The sequence below is a fragment of the Schistocerca gregaria genome, chromosome 11, assembly GCF_023897955.1.
Source record: "Schistocerca gregaria isolate iqSchGreg1 chromosome 11, iqSchGreg1.2, whole genome shotgun sequence".
Classification (NCBI taxonomy): domain Eukaryota; kingdom Metazoa; phylum Arthropoda; class Insecta; order Orthoptera; family Acrididae; genus Schistocerca; species Schistocerca gregaria.
The window spans coordinates 54,733,116-54,759,035 of NC_064930.1; the positions used below are offsets into that span (position 1 = coordinate 54,733,116).

A 25,920-nucleotide genomic window follows, 5' to 3' on the forward strand; every position below is an offset into this window, starting at 1 on the left:
CCTGTCACGAAATTGACCTGCATATGTCTACAATCAATTCAAAGGTCATAATTCGCCCCACGTGATTGTGTGCAATTGAACTTCATCAAATCAATTATTTCTCGAATCGTAATCACTGATCCCGACACTGACTGTTCATAAACGCAGAATTAACACACTTTTTTTTTCTCTAATAGTAAAAGAATGACATCGTGTCATCTACATAGTTATTTAAATATTGTTCCAAATGAGAAACATTTATAGTTGTTATTTTTTTTTGATTACTGTTAAAATATGTTTTTTTATCAGAAAATAAAACATAATAGATCGCAAATTGCAACTGAATGACAGCTTTGCATAGCGTCAGGACTTAATCACGCAAAACCATACAAAGAAATGCCCGAAATCTCAACTTCTCCCTACCAACTAACAGATACAAATAAGATATTCAAGGCTTCATAGATCAATCCCACCTGTAAAATGTTATACTGTGACAATAGGAATGGACTGTGAACTGTGTTATTTCCAAATTATATTTACTGTGCACATCATTTTTGGATTGGATTGGTTTGGCTGTCATATTTCAAGAACAGTGATTTAAGAACATGAATAAGTGACTTTGTTAATGAAATGTCTGTCACAAATGAACTTAGATCACTTCTAGGTTAGGTTACTCTACTCGAATAACGACGTTGCACGATATCAAATGAGTGTAACGTGGGGCTAGCTGTTTATCTGTCTATAAATTATAATAAATGAGTCCCGATATGGCCGTAAACTGTAGGTTGTGCAGTGAAAGTGTTCGAACTGCAAACCTGGCGTGGACCTCATTTAAAATAGCCTAATTTAGACAACCAGTTTTCAGCCACATTCAATGGAGGTGCAGCTACTGGAAGCATATCAGGACAGGTAAATATGGCTACACTTCAAGCGCAAGAGGAAGTGATTGAACAGCGTGCAATTTGTTGCAGTAGGTAGTAGGGAAGGAGTAGAAGAAAAGTTTATGGGAGAATAGTAGGAATGAGATAAGAAAGGCTAATTTAGTTCTGTACGGAGGTACATTTGGAACCGACTGGGGAATGGGGGAAGGTTCTATCTGGACAATTTAATGAGAGTTGTGCAGAAGACTCAATACAGAAAGAAGTGGAGACTGAAATACTAAGGAAGGATCAGACGAGTTTGATGTTTTCTGAGCTTGTAGCTAACGTGATAGAGAACACCACGGTAGGCACTTCAGCTGAAGAAGACTGGCCATCACTAAAATAGGCAATCACAGAAGTTGGATGGACAAAAATTGGCACAAGGAAGGTAATAGTGAATTATTGAGTAACAGAGGAAATACTTTCATTAATGTGAAACATGCAACACTGAAGACAGAAAGGTAGATAAGGACAAGAACTATTGCAAAATCAATTTATCTGGTCACAGATCCAAGCGTTGACAAGAATAATATACCACACAGAAGAATAGAAAAGAAAATTGAAGATCTGTTAGACGACTATAAGTTCAGCAACTGGATAGGAAAAATCAACAGGGAAGCAGTTCTGATGTGATTGATAATGGAAGCATGACTTAAGAAAAATCAAGACACGGTCATAGGATCTGTTGATCTGAAAAAAGCATTTGCCAGTGTAAAACGTTGCAAAAGGTTTGAAATTCTGACAAATATAGGAGTGAGGTATAGGGAAATATGGATAACGTACAGTATCTACACGAACCAAGAGTGAACAATAAGAATTGAAACAAAACACGAATTGCTCAGGTTAAAAAGTGAATAAGACAGCGACGCAGTCTTTTGTGCCTATTGTTCAAACTATGCTTCAAAGAAGCAATGACTGAAATAAAAGAAAAGTGAAAGAGTGGGACTAAAATACAGGGTGGAAGAATACCAGTCATAATCTTTGCTGAGGACCCTGGGAAGTAAAGAATTATTACAGGATGTGGTGACTGTAATGAACAGTCTAATGAGTACACAGTGTGGATTGGGGGTAAACCGTCAAAAAATGATGTAATGTGGAGTAGCAGCAGTGAAGATTAATGATAAACATCAAAACTGGTAACCATGAAGTAGATGAAATTAATGAATTCTTCTACCTTGTAAGAATAGTAACACAGCAGATGAAGCAAGGACATTAAAAGCAGACTGGCATGGGAGAAAGAGGGCATTCCCTGCCTTAATCTAAGGAAGAAATTTCTGAGAATGTATGTTTGGAGTGCAGCATTGTATGCTAGTGAAACACTGTTGTTGTTGTTGTTGTTGTTGTTGTTGTGGTCTTCAGTCCTGAGACTGGTTTGATGTAACTCTCCATGCTACTCTATCCTGTGCAAGCTTCTTCATCTCCCAGTACCTACTGCAACCTACATTCTTCTGAATCTGCTTAGTGTATTCATCTCTCGGTCTCCCTCTACGATTTTTATCCTCCATGCTCCCCTCCAGTACTAAATTGGTGATCCCTTGATGCCTCAGAACATATCCTACCATCCAATCCCTCCTTCTAGTCAAGTTGTGCCACAAGCTCCTCTTCTCCCCAATCCTATTCAAGACACGGTCATAGGATCTATTGATTTGAAAAAAGCATTTGACAGTGTAAAATGTTGCAAGAGGTTTGAAATTCCTACAAATATAGGAGTGAGGTATACGGAAAGATGGATAACGTACAATATCTACACGAACCAAGAGTAACCAATGAGAATGGAAACAAAACTCTAATTGCTCAGATTAAAAAAGGAATAAGAGAGGAATGCAGTTTTTTGTGCCTATTGTTCAAACTATGCATCAAAGAAGCAGTGACTGACATAAAAGAAAAGTGAAAGAGTGGGATTAAAATTCAGGGTGGAAGAATACCAGTCATAATCTTTGCTGATGACCCTGCTGTCTTGATTGGAAGTAAAGAATAGTTACGGGATGTGATAACTGGAATGAATAATCTAATGAGTACAGAGTGTGGATTGGGTGTAAGCCAATGAAAGATGACGTAATGAGGAGTAGCAGTAGTGAAGATTAATTATATACATAAAAAATGGTTAGCATGAAGTAGATTAAACTACGTAATTCTGCTACCTTGTAAGAAAAGTAACACGGCAGCTGAAGCAAGGAGCACATAAAAAGCAGAGTGGCATGGGAGAGAGAGATGCCATTCCCTGCCAAAAGAAGTCTTACATGTATCAGACATTGGCCTTAATCTGAGGAAGAAATTTCTGAGAATGTATGTTAGGAGCATAGCATTGTATGTTAGTGAAACAATGACTGTGGGAAAACTGCAATGGAAGAGGATAGAAGTGTTGGAGATGCAGGGTTCTATAGAACAGTGCTGATAATTAGGTGGACTGATAAGACAATCGACAAAGAAAGAAAGGTTTGGAAATAGTGATAAGAAGGGACAGGATTATAGGTTGAGGTTGTGTTGAGGAAGACAGAGACTGGAATATGTCTCACAAATAATTGAGGAAATGCGGTGAAAATGCTACTCTGAGACGAAGAGACTGGATATGTGATGGCTGTCTGCAAACCAGTTAGAAGACTGGAGACTAAAAAAAAAATCCACAGAAGTCAACAATATTGATGGGAGTAGTTTCTGCATTTCACAACAGGCTGGGGTAAATTCAGCAGTGTGCTAACAGATACACCCACACGGTCAAAAGAAAAATTGACAATGCACGAAGGAAGCAGCCACCGGCCCGAGCTCATCGAGTTGACTACAAGCAATGACACAGTGTCATTGGCAGAAAATTGGAGGTCGGCCTTCAATTTGATGAAGAGCCGAGCACTCGTGGCGAGATACCCAGTCACGAGGCAGGTAAGAAATCCCAGTCGGGCTGTTCAGTGGAAAAATGCACCCGAGTACCTAGGAGTCATTACTGACAGGTATCGTATTTGACAGCGACATGTCAAAGAACTGAGGGAACGAACTGTGGGGGCTAGGGAGAGGGCAGTGGGGAGGGGCGGTACTGGATCCACCCACAGCTGAAACCGACTCCACACTCCGACAAGATCTCGAGGTCAATCGATACGAGCACCCGATTTTGGAGTACGCAGCTGTCATCTCGGGAAATGCAGATGATACTCGTATGAAACACCTACAGAGGGTGCAAAATCAAGCTCTCAAACTCGTTTTGCAGCTATTTCAGGGTTTCTCGATTGCGGAACTCCACAAGGCTGCCAGAATACCTCTCCTCTGCAAGAGATTTAAGCTATCGCCAGTGATTTCTATGATAAATGGAGGATGTCACAGAACTGACACGACCAAAACCTATGCACCAGGGTGCACAGGCACAATTCCACCTGGTTGCCACACCTGCTGGCCAAATAACTCTATAAGGTCATTTCTTTCATGGGTTTCAAGTTAACACCAAAAGATGATGAGAAATAAGAAAACCAAAAATCAGGAAAAGAGGAAGGCCTCTCAAGTGGATGGAGGCGAGACAGTGAGTTCACAACCCTCTGCAAGTCGGCAACGCTCTCTGCGGAGATATACTGACCAGCCAGGTTACTGCGGGGTCTGCACTCGCTGCCCCGAGTAATCGACCTGAGCCACTGACACAGCACAGAGCTCAGACCGACTCTCCTAGGCCGATACGCTCTGCACTCTGCCAGCTATGTCGCTGACGCCTGTCTCTGTCCCGACCCCACTCACCGGACATTCTCTATGTTCCAGATGATGTCCTAAAAGATTACTACATACCTGCTCACAGAGCTCCAGTAAAGATACTAAATCAATTTCAGTTATGATGTGAAGTATCCCCTCCCATTTTGTTTTTAAAAAAGCAATTTTTTTGTAAATAAAACTGATTTAATTTTTAGTGTATTTCACTTATTGCTGAAGGTAGCGAAACATTATTCACAGTTTCTACAGAAAGCAGACTGGAGTTGTAGAAAGTCAAAGGACTTGAAGGGAAAGCCACAGATGAGAGGGGAGTGAGACAGGGTTGCAGCATATAAGCAAGTATTATTCAGTCTGTAAAGAGAGTAGGCTGTGCACGAAAGTAAGGAGAAATTTGGGACAGGAATGAATGTTCATGAAGAAAATATGTAAAAAAAATTAAGGTTTGCCGACATCATTGTAATTACGTCAGACCCTGATAAAAAGATATAGAAGGGCAGTTGGACAGGTCATCTTTTGAAAACATGGTACAAGACGAGAATTGTCAAAAGTAAAACACGGCTAATGGAATGTAGTCTAATTAATCAGGGGACGCTGAGGGATTTAGATTAGGAACTTCAAAAGTAGTAGATGGGTTTTGCTATTTGGTTAGTAGAATAACTGACAATGGCTGAAGTACAGAGATATAAGATGCAGACTGGCAACAGCAAGAAGTACTTTCTGAAGAGGAGAAATTTGTTAATACTGAATACAAATTTGTGTGTTACAAAGTGTTTTTGCAAAGTATTCCTGTGGAGTGTAGCCTCGCACAGAAGTGAAACAGGAACAATACACAGTTCCGACAAGAATAGAACACAAACTTATGAAATCTGGTGACAGACAGGAACAGTGCTGGATAGACTGAACAAGCAATGAGGAGGTGGTCTGTTTCTTCAAAGGAGATAAGGATGCCCACATTATCCAGTTACCCGATATACCAGTTCATCTCTTTAGAGAACCAAGATTTTTTATGGCAGTGTCCTCGAGTTAACAGATTTTCCATACTATCATCACCAGCCTACCACCGCTCCCGTTGCAACCGCTTACCCCATATTCACCGAGTGCCTCCAGTAATGAGCTAGAGTGAGCAGACCGTGTAGGAGACACTGAGAATTTATTTACTGCAGTCAAATATTACGTCTACACTCAGTCACAGCCAATCAGTTGAACTGAAACTTTCTTATCAAAATATTAACAATTTGTCTTACCAGTGCCACGATCTGCCGTCTATATGTAACACTTTCTGATGAGCTCTCTTTCCCACAAAGGCAAATGTAAGGTACTATAGGAAAATAAATAAATGAAGGGGTCACTGCGTCACAGAAAATAAACATTCACTTTTTATTTATTTCGTAACCGCTATCAGAACGACAGTGCGGGAGAGGTTCCCTTATTTACAATGAGCTCGAGACGAGCTGCAGCAGACTACGCAATATGAGAGGTCTGCAAAGTTGGCGCGGAGGCAGGCGGCCGCCAGGCGGAGAGCGGCACCCCAAGCACGGTCGGCACCCGCAGCCGCACTCCCGCGGGCCGGGCCGCCAAGCTGCCGGCGCGCCGCACTACGGGCACTACGGCGGGGACCGCCGTCAGGTGGTCGGGTTGAGCCGGTGGGCTGCAACGAGAGAGGAGCTGCGTCACACACTCCCACTGTACACTGGCAAACTGAGAACACGACTACAGTACGGAGTCTGTTTCCTTTCGCAGTTGCCGTGAATCCCGTAACATACAAACGACAGTATTGCCATTTGTTAGGGATACTCGAAGTCTCAATTAATACTTGAAAAAAGTTACATAATTAGTTTTTCACTATCAAAATTGATTTGGTGACTGTAAATTCAATGTGAGCTTTATTAAGTATAAATCTACTACCCCTTTAGTGATATCCGAAAATTTGTGCCGGAACTCAAACCGGATTTCTCACATTCTGCGAGTGGTCACCTTAACCATTTCACCCACCCGTGCACACTCCCTGAACCGAACTAAACTTCCACACGTTACACTGTCTATATCCTTATTTCGTAGTCCGCTAAATTCCTCACCCAATGACTGCAACTTTTGAGATGCAGAATAGTAATGAATACAAATTAGAAAATTTTATTAAAACTCATTCACACTGCCACAAGCATGTTGTGCCAGAGACGGAGGTGGAAGCAGGAAGCGAGACGGTGAAATATGCTCACTATTTTTATTAACTTGAATTTTGCATATTTCATAACAGTACCTTTTCCATGAAATGTTTGTAAGATGATAGTTGACTTTTTGTGTTGCCTTCAGTCTAGTGAAAGTATGATTACACAATGCTGTTTTGTCGGCTGCAGAAATGACCCGGTTCAATGCATTTGCCTCATTTTTGGTGCTTCACATACCATTTCATCAAATGTGGTTCCTTCTTGATGTTTTTATAAAAAGTAGTAACATAATTCATTTTTCCTGTTCACTAGCAAATTATTATAACGGCGACCTGCACATTGTTCCACCGTCACACAGAGTGTTCACTGCCGACTGACTATGGTCAAAGACGACTCCAGCGTCAAAGACATTTCACACAACACACGAGCTTTCCACTTGTAACCAATCTCTTCAATATTCTTCGTCACATATACTAATATTAATCAATATGCTGTCACTCTCAAACATATAAGCAAATTAGCATAAAATAAGGCAAATTACAATTCACAAAAAAATATTCTGACAAAAGTATAAGAAAACATTTACAACTTCCCTCACTGGATTTGGTATCGACAAATAACACATCTCCCAGATCCATTACAACAGTACGTCAAAAGTGTGTCAGGTCATCGACACATTACGATATTTGTACTTTCGACATTCCAGCCCAGTCAGCAATCTAATATATAAGAAATCGAGGCCGACAGTTTCTTATATATTACATTACGATGTGTTCGGCACAAAGTAGACTGTAACAGAAAACCAAAGTAAGTGAGACGAGCATATTCCTCAGCTCGGAAGATGTGTCACATCGAACTGTATCTCTGTAACACTGAACTGTATCTCTTTCACGAGGACACACAGTGAGAAACTGACGCGGCAGGTAACGGGCCATTACGTGACTGTAGCAGAATAAAGACGACATGTGTGGTCGTTACAAACTGAGCCTCTTGCTATCTCCCTTTAAATAACCCAGTTCTCATCATGTGCTTATCACTGGGGTCAATAGCATTCACACTACTAACACTGGAGTCCAAGATTATAATACTGTAGCGAATCTACGTTCTAGAAGCTCTGGCACAGTCTACGAATGAGCCGAAGGCGCACTGGAGATGACGACCTCGAAATTGACAAACTTAATGCTGCTCGCCACCAACTGTCTACTGGTGGAGAAACTGGCAGTCTTCTGACAAAAAATCAGATCACAGACTGCTGCCGGCACTGTACTTCAATATGGAAGGTGGCAACAGGGCCTCTCTGTGTCCACATTCCCATTCGGCACTCGGGTGCCTGCGGATGCTGACACCTATCGGGGGTAGGCAGGAGATCGACCGACTCCGAGACTACCGATACCGGGTACACCACAGACGACTCATCGAGGATTGTCGTACATTTCAGAGTGGGATTAAAGCCAATCCAGTAAGCCCAAAATGAACTACATGCAGGTTAACGGATATGCCTCATTGTTGAAAATTTGCTGCAGCACTACGGTCGCTGGCATCATCTCCTGGGGATAGAACCACTGAGCTGATTCGACAGTAACTCCTGAGCAGACAGGAACACCAGCAGCTCTCCCCCCCCCCCCCCCCCCCCATGCAAATAAGATGCCTGTCATCTCGACTGCTAGTGATACGAGGCCGTCAGGATCCAGCACGGCGTTCCGTATTACCCTCCTGAACCCACAGATTCCATACTCTGCCAACAGTCATTGGATCTCGACCAACGCGAGCAGCAATGTCGTGATACGATAAACCGCAATCGCGATAGGGTACAATCCGACCTTTATCCAAGTCTGAATGTCATGATACGCATTTCTCCTCCTCACACGAGGCATCACAACAACGTTTCACCAGACAATGCCGGTCAACTGCTGTTTGTGTATGAGAAATCGGTTGGAAACTTTCCTCATGTCAGCACGTTGAAGGTGTCGCCACCGGCGCCAACCTTGTGTGAATGCTCTGAAAAGTTATCATTTGCTTATCACAGCATCTTCTTCCTGTTGGTTTAATTTCGCGTCTGTAGCACCTCATCTTCGTGGTGTAGCCATTTTAATGGCCAGTAGTGTATTTTGCTCCTTTTGCTCTCGGGAACCATTTCATGCAATTTATCTGCACTCAACAAAATCATCCTCTACAGTAAAAGTGAGGAGGCAGCAGCTTTCTTAGTGGTTTACTAAAATTTAGATGCCACAAGTGTGAGCACCATTAAGCAATTGGGCCTCGGCACCCTAAGACTGTGGCCATGTGCGAGCAAGTCAGATCCCTTTTAACTTGTCTGCGGTTTCTACCTTGAAAGAATACTTTGACTGAAATAGCAATATTTTAGCAGTCTTTTCCACCGGTCCCGTCTGCAACTCAATGCCCACACCGTGTATGGAGTATCCGTTTGTCCCTTCCGTATTCACAGAGTATACGCCCGGGGGAAATCTGGGGAATTTATCGATTCGGGAAAAATCTGAGAATTTTTTAGAAGTCCGGATATTTTTCAGTTGTCAAGTTTTCAGTTAAATTTTTGCAATTCTGACTGGTAAGAACCGATATTCTAACAATAAAGGAAAAGTTTCCTTTAGTCTGCTACTGCAGAATAATACTACTGCAATAAAACACAGTGCACATACAAGCACCTGCAGACAGCAGGACGTCAAAAGCCTCAGGATGAAGACTGCACAATACTTCGCAACAATGAACTGCTTTCGATAAGTGTGATGTCATGACTGTTTACATTTCTAATAGACCACAGGAAAATATTGTGAATGGTGGTTTGAGATGCATTACTTTCAAAGTAAATTTCCTTTTACACAAGAAAAATTATGTCGTGTGTGACAATTTCATAAATTACAGAACATTTGACTCTCATTTTAAACAAAACTTAACATTCTGTGGACCAGGCACTTGCAAAAAATATCAGGTTCAGAAGACCAGCCATTTATATCTGTATTTAATATTTTACTGGCATATTTGTGTTTCATTTCTTAATGGGTAACACATGCTAAAGAAGACAAAGTGCCGAGGTCAGTTTTTCATACTTATCTTAATTTCTTTCCTAGATTACGAGCTATGCAATAACGATAGCCAAAAGTGTTAAGGTCGATGCGCTCGATAGAACCTGTATTCAGCCAGGTAACCCACGAAATGTTCGGTGCCAGCAGTGAAATTTATAATTGTGCTTGTCAGAAATATGCAGCTGTTGCCATTTAAGCTGTTCGCTTAGGATTCTGCCTAACCACGCCCTTCAAAAAAGAACAGCACAAATGTTTTGACAACTAATGTCATTTGTGAAAGATTAGTTTTTCTTGTAGCTATACCGTATGTATATTAATTTAAACCATTAATTTTTCGTATTTGTGCTTCTTAGCGGTGATGTTGCTATTGGCTGACTACATCAAATCTCCTACACTATGAACATCTGCTGTTACTGGCTCTCGAGATAACGTGACGTGAGCTATGATTAGCTGACAAAAGCAAATCTCAATCTAAGCTTCAGTGCTTCGGTAGCTACCATGCTGTTTTTGATGAAATTGGTATTTATACTTCCATTACTTCCATAATACAAAAAACAAGCAGTGTACATGTTGCCTCATATCAAAGATCTTTACAAACTGGGCTGGGTTTCATTTCATTAAGTGCCACGAAATTTTACAGCATTGTATAAAACTTTTAACACTCAATGGACTGATAAGAATGGACTAGTAAATTTTACAGCTCCAAGGGAAAGTACATTGTCACTTAACACAGAAAAAAAAAAATGTACTTTCACCCAAGGTATAGTGCATTTTCATCCTCGAAAAAATGTGTTTTACCTGGGAAAAAGTGTATTTTTAACCAGGAATTATGGTTTTTTCTTTTTCTTTTCCTGATATTGTTGTCAGTCCATTCTGGACTTTCCACTTTTTGACGAAGCAGCAAAGTAAAAGTTCTCTGCCAATAAGGTATACATATTAAGCTCCTGTGATATCTTTGTCTCATGTTGGTGCATACCTTGACTTGTTCCACGTCTGAGGGTTCTCCTCTTTGATGACAGCTATGAAACACAATGCACGAAAGAATAACCTGCACCTACCTTGCTTGGGCAGGCGGACAGACTCAGTATCCCCGACAGTGACCTCGTGCAGCAGCCCGTGGTACGTGTACTGCACACGCAGGGCCTTCTCCTCCCCCAGGCACGGATCGTAGAATCCGGGCAGCTGACTCTGCAAGATACCGCATAAACCTGTCAGCCCACACCTTTCCCATTTGCTCCACATATTACACACTGTGTATGATCAGTGCATAAACCTTTCAGGAAAGTATCATACACACGGTCGCAAACACAGATTTAGTGTAACATAGGTTATTCCACTGAGAACACTCGTGCTGGCAGAAGGTGGTCGTGTCTTTTCTAAACATTGCATTGTGGTCTGTACAGATAGGGGATATGCAGTGACATAATGTAGTAGGGGCAAGGCATGGCACAGTGAGCACATTAGTACTTTATGTCTCCGTCATGCTCTTGAAGGTGTCATGAACACCTCAGAGAGGACGGACATATTTCAATGTAAACGCTCACGACAAGGAAAGGTTGTAAATCTCAGATCTTCAGTTGAATTACGTGTAGTCAGATTCGAAGATATGAGTTATTGATAACTTGACCTGTCGTCAAAATTAATGTAAATAGTTGAAACGATACAGCAAATTATTGTCAAAGACATATTTTTTATTCAGTAGCTGGAACTAGTGAGAAACTTTCTTACAGCATGATCCTGCCTGTAGACAAAGTTGATAAGCTCCCAAACAAAAAAGGCAACTGTGTTTGAAGAAGACCAGTGAAAGGTACTTTAGACCACATCAAACTGACAGATCTATGCACTGTTCCCTACTTGTGGTGTTAGAATGAAGTCCAACATTCAACATTTTAAAAAGTTTTGTTACATTTTATTCCATTTTTGTAGCAAAATTTAATCAAAATTCTCTGATCCATTTTTAAAATAAATCAATAATTGCCATTTGTAACCTTCTTGAGAAATAAGACAGACTAGACATCCAATATGGCTATCAGGGTACAGATACATTTGAGACACATTCATTAACATAATGCACAAATCGGGCTAGTACAGCCCGCAAAAGTACGAATTCGCAATATTTTTTTGAACGCACTTGTTCCTTTCCATCTGTGGCGGTGAATTCACCTGTCCACAGACCTGCCTCTTTCCCACTAACCCATCCTTGTGTCCCTCCCTACCAACTTCCTCCTCTATGAACTTGGGCAACCAGTTTTGATAATCAAGTATTCACAATTAGTTTTTCTGTGGCCATGGGAGGGGGGGGGGGGGGGGGGGGGGGGAGAGAGAGAGAGAGAGAGAGAGAGAGAGAGAGAGAGAGAGAGAGAGAGAGAGAGCGAGAGAGAGAGAGCGAGAATGTGTGAGGGCGGCATGCTACTGCTAGAAAAATTAGTAGTGCTTGAAAACTAGTGTTAATGCCATTTTCTGTTAAGCCTGTCTCACACGGAATAAGGTTTTTTGTAAGTTTGCCAGATGGCATGGCTACACTTGCCGGCTAGCAGGCGGGGGCGATGGCTACCTCGCGTGCTGAACCTCTCGCAAGGTGTATGATTCAGCTCCGAAGCTAGCTAGCTGGCTGACTGGCTCGTCTCTCTCAATGGCAGGATGCACAAGCTGGGCAAACTGCACTTTTTCTGAAACAACAGTAACGAAACTATTCAGTAAAAAAATGTGATTCTCACACATCTTATAGCTTCATTCATAAGCTTTATGATGAACTGCCTTTCATTTCTTTAACAATCATATTTATTGCAATATTTTGGGATTAAGTAAACAACTGCAAGAATTTCGGAACACAGGACACTACGAATTTGTGTTTGGTGCTTGTTAGGTCAGATGTTGCTGTATATCAAATGTAATTAACTTATTGAATTTTTCTTAAACTCTAAAGGATATTGCTATCTATCACCAATATCGAGAAAATGGATTGTATACGAAATGCTTCGTCCTGAACTCACACCAGTGCAAAAAACGTAATGAATTATTCAAAAAATTCATGGTAATCCTAAATCGTTTCAGATACTGAAACAAGATTTTGGAAAATGCTAGTACGCAAAGAGGAGGTTATTGCACTACGTAATTAATATGCCAAACTTCCATACCTACTGTGATATTCGAGCAACTACAGTTGTTTTCAATGAAATGATGAAATATTTAAGGGGAATCGATAGCTGGTGAAACAACAATTACTGTGGGCTTGGAATCACACATGAGGAAATTTCACTTTATTTTTATACCGAGAATGAGCATTTTCATAAACTATTGATTCGTCTTTCCATTAGTGGCTGTTTTACGATTATGTCACAATTTCAACTGCATTATAATTTTAGTGACACAAATTTACAAACTCTCTTGTGTTTTGGCGAGAGAACCAGATTTGAACATTGCAACAAGGGAACTTAACATATTACTCAAAACTTGCCACTGATTACATCTATCTGAAGAAAATTAAAGGAAATAAGAAGCCTGGTGAAAATAAGTCTATACTTCTGTTGAAATTTAATGTAACCCCATAGGCCAGTGTGTTTTTAATAATGAATGATATGGATTGACACTGGCAAAAGATTTTCATTTCTGTAACTGAATGATCTGAGAAATACGAAAATATTTAAATTTGCAAAATCCAACCAACTACCTATCAAGTTGTAAACAGATTGCCAATATCGTTGACAAACTAAAAGGTGTTTGTGGTGAGAAAGCACAACCCCTCATTCTGTACAGGGATAGAAAAGAAAAGATGGAATGTTATGTGCTGTTAAACTGTTTTCATATTTCTTAGATTACTTAGATGTTGTTGTTGTGGTCTTCAGTCTGAGACTGGTTTGATGCAGCTCTCCTTGCTACTCTATCCTGTGCAAGCTTCTTCATCTGCCATTACCTACTGCAGCCTACATCCTTCTGAATCTGCTTAGTGTATTCATCTCTTGGTCTCCCTCTGCGATTTTTACCCTCCACTGCCCTCCAATACTAAATTGGTGATCCCTTGCTGCCTCAGAACATGTACCAACCAATCCCTTCTTCTAGTCAAGTTGTGCCACAAATTCTCTTCTCCCCAATCCTATTCAATTCTCTTCATTAATTATGTAATCTACCCATCTAATCTTCAGCATTCTTCTGTAGCACCACATTTCGAAAGCTTCTATTCTCTTCTTGTCCAATCTATTTATCGTCCACGTTTCACTTACATTCATGGCTACACTCCATACAAAAACTTTCAGAAAAGACTTCCTGACACTTAAATCTATACTCGATATTAACAAATTTCTCTTTTTCAGTAATGCTTTCTTTCCCATTGCCAGTCTACATTTCATATCCTCTCTACTTCGACCATCATCAGTTATTTTGCTCCCCAAATAGCAAAACTCCTTTACTACTTTAAGTGTCTCATTTCCTAATCTAATTCCCTCAGCATCAACCGACTTAATTCGACTACATTCCATTATCCTCATTTTGTTTTTGTTGATGTTCATCTTATATCCTTCTTTCGAGACACTGTCCATTCCGTTCAACTGCTCTTCCAAGTCCTTTGCTGTCTCTGACAGAATTACAATGTCATCGGCGAACCTCAAAGTTTTTATTTCTTCTCCACGGACTTTAATTCCTACTCCAAATTTTTCTTTTCTTTCCTTTACTGCTTGCTCAATATACAGATTGAATAACATCGGGGAGAGGCTGCAACCCTGTCTCACTCCCTTCCCAACCACTGCTTCCCTTTCGTGTCCCTCGACTCTTGTAACTGCCATCTGGTTTCTGTAAAAATTGTAAATAGCCTTGCGCTCCCAGCATTTTACTCCTGCCACTTTCAGAATTTGAAAGAGAGTATTCCAGTCAACATTGTCAAAAGCTTTCTCTAAGTCTACAAATGCTACAAACGTAGGTTTGCCTTTTCTTAATCTCGCTTCTAAAATAAGTCGTAGGGTCAGTATTGCTTCGCATGTTCCCATATTTCTACAGAATCCAAACTGATCTTATCCAAGGTCGGCTTCTACCAGTTTTTCCATTCGTTTGCAAAGTATTCGGGTTAGAATTTTAAAGCTGTGATTTATTAATCTGGTAGTTAGGTAATTTTCACATCTTTAAATGCCTGCTTTTTTTGGAATTGGAATTATTATATTCTTCTTGAAGTCTGAGGGTATTTCGCCTATCTCATACATTTTGCTCACCAGATGGTAGAGTTTTTTCAGGACTGGCTCTCCCAAGGCTATCAGTAGTTCTAACGGAATGCTGTCTACTCCATTGTTTTGATTCAGGTCTCCTAGTGCTCTGTCAAACTCTTCACGCAGTATCGCCTCTCCCATTTCATCTTCATCGACATCCTCTTCCATTTCCATAATATTGTCCTCAAGTACATCGCCCTTGTATAGACCCTCTATATACTCCTTCCACCTTCCTGCTTTCCGTTCTTTGCTTAGAACTGGGTTGCCATCTGAGCTCTTGGTATTCATACAGGTGGTTCTCTTTTATCCAAAGGTCTTTTTAATTTTCCTGTAGGCAGTATCTATCTTACCTCTAGTGAGATAAGCCTCTATATCCTTACATTTGTCTAATTTTCTCCTTTCGGCAATTAAATTCAATATTTCTTCTGTCCCATCTCCTTAAATTCCCACATTTTTGCAGTTTCTTCAGTTTTAATATACTGTTCATAACCAAGACATTGCGGTCAGAGTCCACATTTGCCTAAATCTCTGTCTTACCATTATATAATGTACCTGAAACCAGTCAGTATCTCCAGGCTTCTTCCTTGTATACAACCTTCTTTTATGATTCTTTAACCAAGTGTTAGCTATGATTAAGTTGTGCTATGTGCAAAATTCCACCAGACGGCTTCCTCTTTCATTTCTTACCCCCAATCCATATTCACCTACTACGTTTCCTTCTCTCCCTTCTCCTACTACCGAATTTCAGTCACCCATGACTATTAAATTTTCGTCTCCCTTCACTATCTGAATAATTTCTTTTATTTCATCATACATTTCTTCAATTTCTTCGACATCTGCAGAGCTAGTTGGCATATAGACTTTTACTACTGTTGTAGGCGTGGGGTTCGTGTCTACCTTGGCCACAACAATGTGTTCGCTGCGCTGTTTGTAGTAGCTTACCCGCATTACTATTGTTTTATGCATTATTAAACCTACTCCTGCATTACCCCTATTTGATTTTTTATTTATAACCCTGTATCCACCTGACCAAAAGTCAGGTTCCTCCTGCCAGCGAACTTCACTAATTCCCACTATATCCAACTTTAACCTATCCATTTCCCTTTTTTAATTTTCTAACCTACTTGCCTGATTAAGGGATCTGACATTCCACGCTCCGATATGTGGAACGCCAGTTTTCTTTCTCCTGATAACGACGTCGTCCTGAGTAGTCCCCACCCAGAGATCTGAATGGGGGACTATTTTACCTCCGGAATATTTTATCCAAGAGGACGCCATCATCATTTATCCATACAGTAAAGCTGCACGCCGTCGGGAAAAATTACGGCCGTAGTTTCCCCTTGCTTTCAACCGTTCGCAGTACCAGCACAGCAAGGCCGTTTCGGTTAGTGTTACAGGGCCAGATCAGTCAATCATCCAGACTGTTGCCCCTGCAACTACTGAAAAGGCTGCTGCCCCTCTTCAGGAACCATACGTTTGGCTTCTCAACAGATACCCCTCCATTGTGGTTGCACCTACGGTACGGCTATCTGTATCGCTGAGGCACGCAAGGTCTATGGTTCATGGGTGGATTAGTTAGATATGGAAATAAAATCCGTTGCCTACATTCAGTCTACATAATTCATTATTAAAAAGATACTGGGGTACAGGATTCCATTAAAATTTCAAGATAAGCAGCGATTTACTTTCCCTAGAATTATTACCACCTTTATTTTCTTATGAGAAATGTTATTAGTGATGACCTTTGACTAATACGTTAGACTCGTTGTCGCCACATTAATCGGTTTCTATTGCCAAAATGACCTAAGATACACCGAACACAAATTCATAGCGAGCCCAATTTTTTCTGCAAACTTTCCAAAATTCTTGCAGTAGTTTATTTAATCATAAAATATCATAATAAATACGACCATTAATGAACAATTAACATTCTAATGCAGTAAAAATTGCAACAGAATCAAGAAACAGCAACTAATGGAAAGACTAGGCAATACTTTATGAAAATGCCAATTCTTGGCACTAAAGTAAAGTGAAATTTCCTCAAGTATATTGTTCCAAACCCACATTAATTCTCATTTAACTTACTATTTATGGCCCTAAAATATTACATCATTTCAATGCAAAAAATCTGTAGTCACCTGACCATCGTGGTAGATATGGAAGTTGGGCACATTAATCGTTTGGCGAAATACTGTCCTCTTTCCGTACTTTCGTTTGCCAAAAATATTGTTTCGATATCTGAAACAGTTTAAGAAATACGAGGAATTTTGTGAATATTTCATTCCAGCTTTTTCAATGGCATGCAAGCTTGGGACGAAGCACTTTACATAACATCCATTTTCTCAATACTGGTGTTGGATAGTTTATAGAAAAATTCAATATGTTAACTACATTTCATACACAGCAAAACATGACGTAACGTGCACCACATGCAAATTCATAGCGATTTCTATTTTTCCACTGCAAACTTTCCAAAATTCTTGCAGTAGTTCACTTAATCCTACAATATCACAGCAAATATCACCGTTAACAAAATGATAGGCAGTTCACCGTGAAGCTGGTGAACAAAGGTATAAGATGTGAAAGAATCAAAAGTTTTTCACCAAATAGTTTCCCTACAACCTTTTGAGAAAGCTCGCAGTTCACTTAGCAGGTGTGTAACACACTGTTTGGTCTCGAGGGTTAACTCGTGTTGTCTCAGAGTTCCCACACTGTAGGTTGCAAAGTCAGTCGCCAAACAGGACTCTCGATCAGTCAGCGGAGGTAGCTTTCAGGGATCCCTCCTAGATCTCACAAGAAAAACAGCACCGGACCTATCACGGTAAACACGAGTAGCTCCCTGTAGGGCAGCCAGCTAGCAGACGACAGAGCCGTCAGAGGAGCTGTCGAACGAGCTGGCAAGTGAGACTGCGGCACTGTACGAGACAGGATTTGTATGTTTCCGCGCTATAAGTGAGTGGCTGCCCTTCCTTTATTTTATGCATTACTCCATCTACGAATTTCCATTATTATTACACAAATACAGTATAGCTGCACATACAGTGATATGGTGGAGAGCGACTAACCTTGGAGGACTCGTGCAACACGAGTTGCGAGTCACGGACAAGACACTGCAGAGGCACCGTCACGTCAATCACCTCGTCCGGGGATCCCACTTCATCTTCGATGTCGGACATCGCTGCGCCGCCCCCTGAGGTCGAAGCACCAGTGGTGGTGGGCATCAGGCGGCCGTACAGGGCACGTACCACCACCAGCCCCCGGCGGGCTTCCTCGTCCGCGCGGACACGTGCGAACGTGGCCCTCATCAGCTCGACGGCAGCCTGTGCCTCTCGTCTCGTTTCTGCCATTCTGGAACATTTCGAAACCAGTTAATTTTATGTTTGTTTGTTTTGTTTTAGTGCACAAAAATAACTAGGATCATATGTACCTATGTTAAAACTGTACACCATCGAGACAGTGAGGACTTAAAAAGGACTAGCCATCAATCCCAATTGACAAAAGAGAAAACAGCTAAAAGCAATGGCGTAGAAGAAGGTCTGCAAAATACACCATAGAGAAACAGAGGCTCAGAACTAAAAATCAAATGGCCTCGCCGTATTGCTACGACAGATAAAAACTAAAACGAGGTCGGCAGCACGCACGTCGTTTGCTAAAATGACCGATAACTCGGACGGCAAATACAAACGAGAACGTAAGAGGTTAAGAAAAGGGCAGTCTGTCAGGAAATGCCTGACTGTCAAAAAGTTGTGTGCAATTTCCACAAGGTGGTGGTGGAGCACCACTTAACAAACGGCGACGGCTAAAAAGACAGTGCCCAGTATGCAACCTAGTTAAAACGATCTCGTGGTGAGAGAGCCGAGAGGAGGTCGTCCGAGCCGCTGGGAGAGGCTTGTTCCCATTAAAGGAGGACCAGTGATGGTGTCAAAGTGACACCACCTGCCGACAGACGGCAACACAGTGATTGTCGGAGGGAATGTAAGAACTGGCGGGCTGAGGTACGAGGACTGTAGCCTCGGCAGCAGCAGCCTCGTTTCCTGCCAGACTGACATGGCCAGGAACCCACTTGAACATCATAGTGACTATCAAGAGTGAGCAAGTGACCATCTTTCCTGGACCCATTGTACTAAGGGATGGACGGTGTACATGCACACAGAGGCTTTGTAGGGCACTGATGGAGTCTGAGCATGACACAACTCAAAAAGCCCGTGTTGCCGGACGTACTGCGTGGTCTAATACGGGGCGAAGAACTCTGCAGTGTTCCGGAAGTTGATACTGAAAAATGTCTGCGCAAATGACAAAAGCACGTTTGACACCACAGTCACTCTGAGAGCCATCAGTATATACAAAGGTACCGTGCGAAGTCCTGTGCAAATACCGTGAAACTGAAGGTGATGCTAGAGTACTGTCCTTACAAAGCAAATGAAGGCCAAGGTAAGCAGGGACCGCCACGCGAAGTCGAGGTGATGGCGTGTTTACACGCACCGGGAAAGTTGCAGGTAGCGTGAAGTTAAGCTGCCGGAGAAAGAGAAAAAAGCGAACTCCAGGAGGTAACAGAACAGGGATACAGTCCCTACTGGTGATAAAAGGAGTCATAGGAGAGGTGGCCACGCAGGTTAACAGCACACATGTCTGCACAGGAGAAAGTTACGGCAGTAGGACAGTGGTAGTTCGGCAGCTTCCGCATACAGACACTCAACTGGGCTAGTGTAATGGGCCCAAGTGGCGAAACGGATGTCATGACGGTGGACAGCATCGAGATGCCATACGATGGACAGACGTGCAAATGCATAAATGAAACACCTGTAGTCTTGTTTTGGATGGGCAAGGGACCAGCACAAATGGAGGGGTATCGTTTGATGTGCTCCCCAGGAAGTACCACTGAGCACATGTAGGAAACTGAAGGAGTGCTTACAGTGAGGTAAGACGCATGGGAGGACCAAAAAAGTTTCCAATTGATCAAGAGCCCCAGGAATTTCATAGTTTCAAAGAACGGAAGAGCGACAGGCCTAAGATGTAACGATGGTGAAAGAAAGAATTGCGCCGCCAGAAATTCATACGAACGGTTTTGTTAGTCTGTTGACGCTCCACGAGTAAAGACGAACGAGACACCACTGGAGACGCCGCTCGTCGACACAGGTCCGTCGAGAACTGCAATAGGTGGCAAAATTGTCAATGAAAATGGAGCCGAAGATGCCCGGCACAAGACAGGCCATTACAGGATTAACGGCAATAGCAAAGAGGACAACACTCGGGATGAAACCCTGAGACACATCATTTTCCCAGATAAAAATGTCTGACAGGGCAGAACCTATACACACCTTGAAAACTCAGTCTTCCAACAATTCCTGAAGGAAATGGGGCAGGCAGTCACAGAAGCCCCGCATGTAGAGAGTACGGAGGATACCGGTCCTCCAGCAGGTGTAGTAGGATTTCTCCAAATTGAAAAACACAACCACAGTCCGGGATTTCTGCAGAAAACCATTCGTGACATGGGTGGAGAAAGTGATGAGATGGTCAACTGCAGAATGGCATGCTCCAAATTGACACTGTGCATTCGTAAGTAAAGTGCGGTATTCGAGCCACCGTACCAGCCGGGCATGATTCGAACATTCCTTTACCTCGCAAACACTGCTGGTGAGAGAAATGCGGCAGTAGCTAGAGGGAAGGTGTTTGTCCTTACAAGACTTAGGTACGGGTACAAGAGTGAAGTCATGCCGGTGTCTGGGAAACGTGCCGTCTGCCCACATGCGGTTGTATGTACGAAGCAGAAAGTGCTTAACTGAAACAGTGCTGAAACATCTGAATGTGAATTTTTGTCTGGGGTGGGGGATTGGGATGAACTTAGAACACGATCTAGCTCCCTCACAGTAAAGGTGGCATTGTAGCACCCACGATTCTAAGAGCCTGCTCCGCTCGTTTCCGATGGAGGAAGGTAGGGTGATAGTGGAAGGAGCTCAAATCGCAGCAAAATGGCAGCCCAGAGAGTCGGAGATAGCAATAGGGTCTACAATGGCATCGCCTGCTACTGTCAGGTCAAAAATGGGGGATTCGATGTCGGTCCCAGAGAGCCGTCAGAGGTTGGCCCACACAACAGAAGAGGAAGTGGGACTGTTATAAGAGTTAGTGAAAGAAATCCAGCTAAATCTTTTGCTACCCCGAAGAAAGTGACAACGCTGTACGGCATCTGTTTATAATGAATTCTGTCGTAGGATGACACTAAAAACTGTGCAGAACACATCTCCGTGGGAGAACTGCATCGCGGCTCAGTCCACCACGTGGCAGCTCAGTAAAGCGGAAGTGTGAGAGATTGAACATTCCGTGGTGGTAAGGGGAACGTTTGTAAGATACTCTACCCGGTCATCACAACTCGGGAAATGTCGTCCGTCGAAGGTCGGCATGGAGGAGTTGCGCTTACAGTCGTGGGAGTCGGCAAACAGGCAGCACAGGGGAAACGGTCACTTGAGTACATGTCAGACAGAACGGACCACTCGAGACGACAGGCAAGCTGTGCAGTGCAGAAGAATAGGTCCAAATGGAAGTAGGTATGTGTCGAGTCTGAAAGGAACACGGGTGCTCCTGCATGAAGGCAGAAGACATTAAGTTCTTTAAGAAAGTCAGCCACAAGGGCACCTCTCTGACAAGTTCTGGGAGAACGCCAAACAGGATAGTGCACATTAAACCCACTGACCAGCACAAACGGGTGAGGTAGCTGCCCAATGAGCTGGAGAGAGTCTGCCCCGGTGACATCGTATGGTGGAGGGAAAAGGCTAAGCGAGGAAGGAAAAGGCAAACTGCAACAACTGGAAGACTGGTAGTCAGGGCCATCCTCGGGCAGGGGGAGGGGGGAAGAAACGCACAAGCTTAAAGCGGTCGTGAGACTGCAATTTTGTTTTCTTAAGGCCGAGAACAAGTAGACGCTGCAATTCTAAGAGCAGCTGTAACTGCTCTTTATTGGATCGAAGACCGTGAACGTACCATTGGACGAGAGTCGTGACAAAAAAATGAAGGGGTGTCATCTTGGCGGCTTCAGAGACTCACTGCTACAGAGCACAGAGACAGGAGGATCCTACTCCGCGAGGTCCACAGGAGCGTCGGCATTCTCCTTCTGTAGGCCTGTCGAGTACAGGGCAAAGAAACGGTTGGAGGTGCGCACTGCTGACATGGACTCCTTCCAACTGGGTGTCCCCTTCAGAGACGGGTGCACCCACCTTAGGAGATTGTTCACACCTCCTGAACACTTGACAGAAGGACCAATCGGCAATTTGGGAAGGTAGCAGCTGAGGGAATCACTCCTCCCTGGGCCTGGCCTGTACCAGGGAGTACGAGCGAACCTACCTGTCGACCCAGGGCTGGGAATTACGCACGGGCCGGCCCTTCAGGAGCGCACGAGGAGGAGGAGGAGGAGGAGGAGGAGGAGGAGGAGGAAGAAGAAGAAGAAGAACCTCAAACGCCAAAGTGGAGGAAGGATAGGAGAAGGTGAACGTAGAAAGAAAAAGGGAATGAAAAACAGCATAGAGTATACTAATATTGACTACCAAAAATGCAGAATACATATCCAAAAACAGTCCAGACATGTTCCCCAGGGGCAGGGAAATAGATAGCAACAGGACAGACATGCAGCATGGAAGGGAAACTGTGCTGCAAAGGCTGGGGACCCGTGGCAACTACGACGAACACACCGAAGAGTGGCAAGCCCTCTGCCAAGAGTTAATTTTAAGTTTTCTTATGGTAAGAAAGTTTTGTAAAATAATATTAGGTCGATACATAAGTTCGTAGCATTTTTCCATGTTTTTAATAAAGAAAGAGATATATGTAAACGAGACTTTAGTCATGAATAAAATATTATCCTTCACTGTTTACAACACTCAGCCAATGCTGGGCTAACTTTTCTATTCTGTAACTTTAGAAATCGTGTGGTTTTGAGGCAAAGAACTCATCGAGCCACGTTCGGAGCACATTTTCGTCCAGAAAGGAAGTTCCTTGACGGTTGTTCAGTTGAGAACAGAAGAGGTGAAAATCTCTGGGCGTGGGATCAGGTGAACAAGGTGAGTGCAGAATGACTTCCGAACCCAAATGCCATATAGTGCTTTCTGTCAGAATGGGGGCAGGTGTTATCACAGAGTAACGTCACTTCACGCAGTCTTCCCAGTCATTGTCCTCCGACTGCGTCTGCGAGACGTCTCAGTTGTTGACAATAAACATTGGCATTTATGATTACACCTCTGGGAAACAATTTGTAGGAAACCAAACCGTTGCTTTTCCACCAGATGCATAAAATTTTGTTTTGTGGATGCGGGAAAATCCCTGTACGGGAGTTGCTGCTTTGCTTGGTCTCTACCTTTAATTTCATTTCCTTCCATTATCATAAAGAGACCACTTATCATCACCACTGATGGCACAGGATAGGAATGGTTAGTGCTGTTCACGAGCGAACTAATGACGACTGAGCACAGATGCACATAAGGCGACCCACTGATTTATGTGGTTTTGGATTAGAGCATGTGATACCCGTAGCAAATTTTGAACTTCCCCAGTACGTGCAAATGTCACACAATGGTGCAATGACCACAGTTCATTACATTTGCCAGTTCTCTAATTCACTGACATGGAGAATTGTGCATTAATGAGTTCACACAATCTTCTTCAAACACTGGCAGTGTACCTAAATGTGGAGAGTCAGTAATGTCCAAATGATCCTCCTCAAAACGAATAAAACATTATGCTCTCCATTGACATTATCCCCATACACAGTGCAAATGTTTCTGGCTGGCTCCACTGTTGTCACCCCTCTATTGATCTTTAACAGGAGAACATGTCACAAATTTTCTAATTCCTCCACTTGGCACTCTATTTTCTAGTGTCCACATTTCCACTATCTCTAAATGACCAAATAGCAGCACGTAAACTGAAACCGCAAAAGTTAACGACAAATAAAAAATGAAAATCAATAAATAAACCCACATCACCTAGAATACCACTGTGCAGAACAAAAATACAAACTTATGCACCAACGTAATATTAGAGAGGGAGAGATGTACATTCAGTTTAGGGTTTTGACGTGTGGGTTGGGCAGATACAGAATTTGGCTAAATTAAATCCAGAAATTTTCTCATAAATATTAGAGGTGCAAACCTTCTTGTACTGTCATCATCTATAAATGAGCAAGCGTACGATTAATTTCTTTTTAATCCTAATAATTAAATGGAACTAAAACAGTCTTGAAATCTGTTATTTATAAACTGTGTAAAAAACAGTATGCCCAAAGAAAATATGTCATACCGATATGGGTAATGCTGTTTCCATGTTGGGGCTCATTTCATATTTCTCTTCATATTCACACGAATCCAGGCTCAATGGAGAAACTTACTGTCTTCTCTCAGAAAATCCCCCATGTTTCTGTTAGAATGTGTGCCTTTACAATTTCGACAAAACATTTATTTTGTGCATGATAGACTTCTGTTTCTACGTCAACATTCGTAGGCTTCTAAATAACATATTCTATGACAGACGGATAGGTAAAGGGGGACTTAACCCTCGGCCGATACTCTCTCCAGATCTAAACCCACACAGTGCATCAGAGACTTGATACAATGGTGAGTTGACACGTATCCTCGGTAACATTTTCAACATTTCATTTACGGAAGTGTTTCACACTGTGCTGAAACTTTCTTTTCCTGCGAGTTTCCCATGACTTTCTGGACCCATGACCATATAATGTATTGTTTTCCTCTATGTGTAAGGAGTGTTTCCTGAAAGTCCGGCCATACATTCCTTACACACTATATGTAGGTGATATCCTACACACAAGGTGGGTGGGAAATAAATATGTATTGAAATTGACATACCTTTTATCTTTGCAGACTTGTTTATTTGAAAATACTACAGTACACTGTTATATGGGAATATGATTGCATGTGTTGACAGTCTGTAGCGGTTCACCTAATTTCTTTCTTCGTCTGTTGTCCTCAGTGTCAACATACTGCGTTGCTAGACTGGCTAAAAAATGCGGTTTGTGATTTGGACACTGACTACTGTAAATAATGTAGCCAACAGAGGCACAGTTGCGTTTCACGGCAGTTTACTTTCACTTTTCACAACCCCCCCCTCCCCCCCCCCCCCCCCATGAACACATTTAGTATGGCCAGTGCACTATCATTCTAACTTCGCATAAGCCTCATTAATAGTTAGCAGGTAAACATCCACATATTGCTACAATAGTTTACTGCTGAACATCTAAAAGCAGTAATAGCCTAACCACACAGTTCACAGTTTTTTCAGAATGATCAGGTACGTACGGAACAGACACTATCATTGCTTTAACACACAGCCCATTGGTGCAACACTTATTCCACTATTAAGTCGATGCACTGTTGTCGTTCTAATCATGACAGGTTCCTCATCCGAAACTTTGCTGTGGACTGACTGTCCTGTGACCAAAAATTGGGCCCTTATATATCATCACAATAATAGGTCCTAAAACATTTGTTCTTTTTAACAGTTTTACTGCAACAGTTAGGCCGAATTATTTGATTAAAACATGAAATTGACAAATATAAGTGCGCAGACAATACTTTGGACGAAACTGTGAATTAATTTGGAATTAATTAAGGGCTGGCTCTGCTAACATGTTTTCTAATAGAGCCAAATAGATACTTTAAGGTTACTAGCATTTCATCTTCCAAATGTTTACAATTATGACAGGATTTATATTTGTTTATCAGTCAATTTAAGTTACGAAACAGTAACTGATTTCACGCTATAACAAAAGATACAAACTAGGAATAGTCAAAATAAATTAGAAAATCAATTACATACCTAAAACTAAGTACAAAATTAGACCTGGTGTAAAAGTCTTTAAAACTGCGGGCAAACTTTTCTCTTTTATGGAAATGCAGATTATATTCATGAATGTTAATGGTAATTAGTTAAAACTAAAAAA

General features: G+C 42.1%; 1 protein-coding gene across 1 annotated transcript in view; it reads right to left on the reverse strand.

Moving 5' to 3' along the window:
* Positions 1 to 5,936: 5,936 nt before the first annotated feature.
* LOC126295183 (dnaJ homolog subfamily C member 11) overlaps positions 5,937 to 25,920 on the reverse strand; it is a 117,562-nt gene continuing 97,578 nt past the window's right edge. Inside the window, exons 11-13 of the mRNA XM_049987489.1 lie at positions 18,047 to 18,329; positions 10,848 to 10,977; positions 5,937 to 6,231 (exon numbers count right to left, since the gene is read on the reverse strand). Coding sequence (XP_049843446.1) covers positions 6,206 to 6,231; positions 10,848 to 10,977; positions 18,047 to 18,329 — 439 coding nt within the window. The 3' untranslated portion in view covers positions 5,937 to 6,205. The remainder of the gene's footprint in view (positions 6,232 to 10,847; positions 10,978 to 18,046; positions 18,330 to 25,920) is intronic.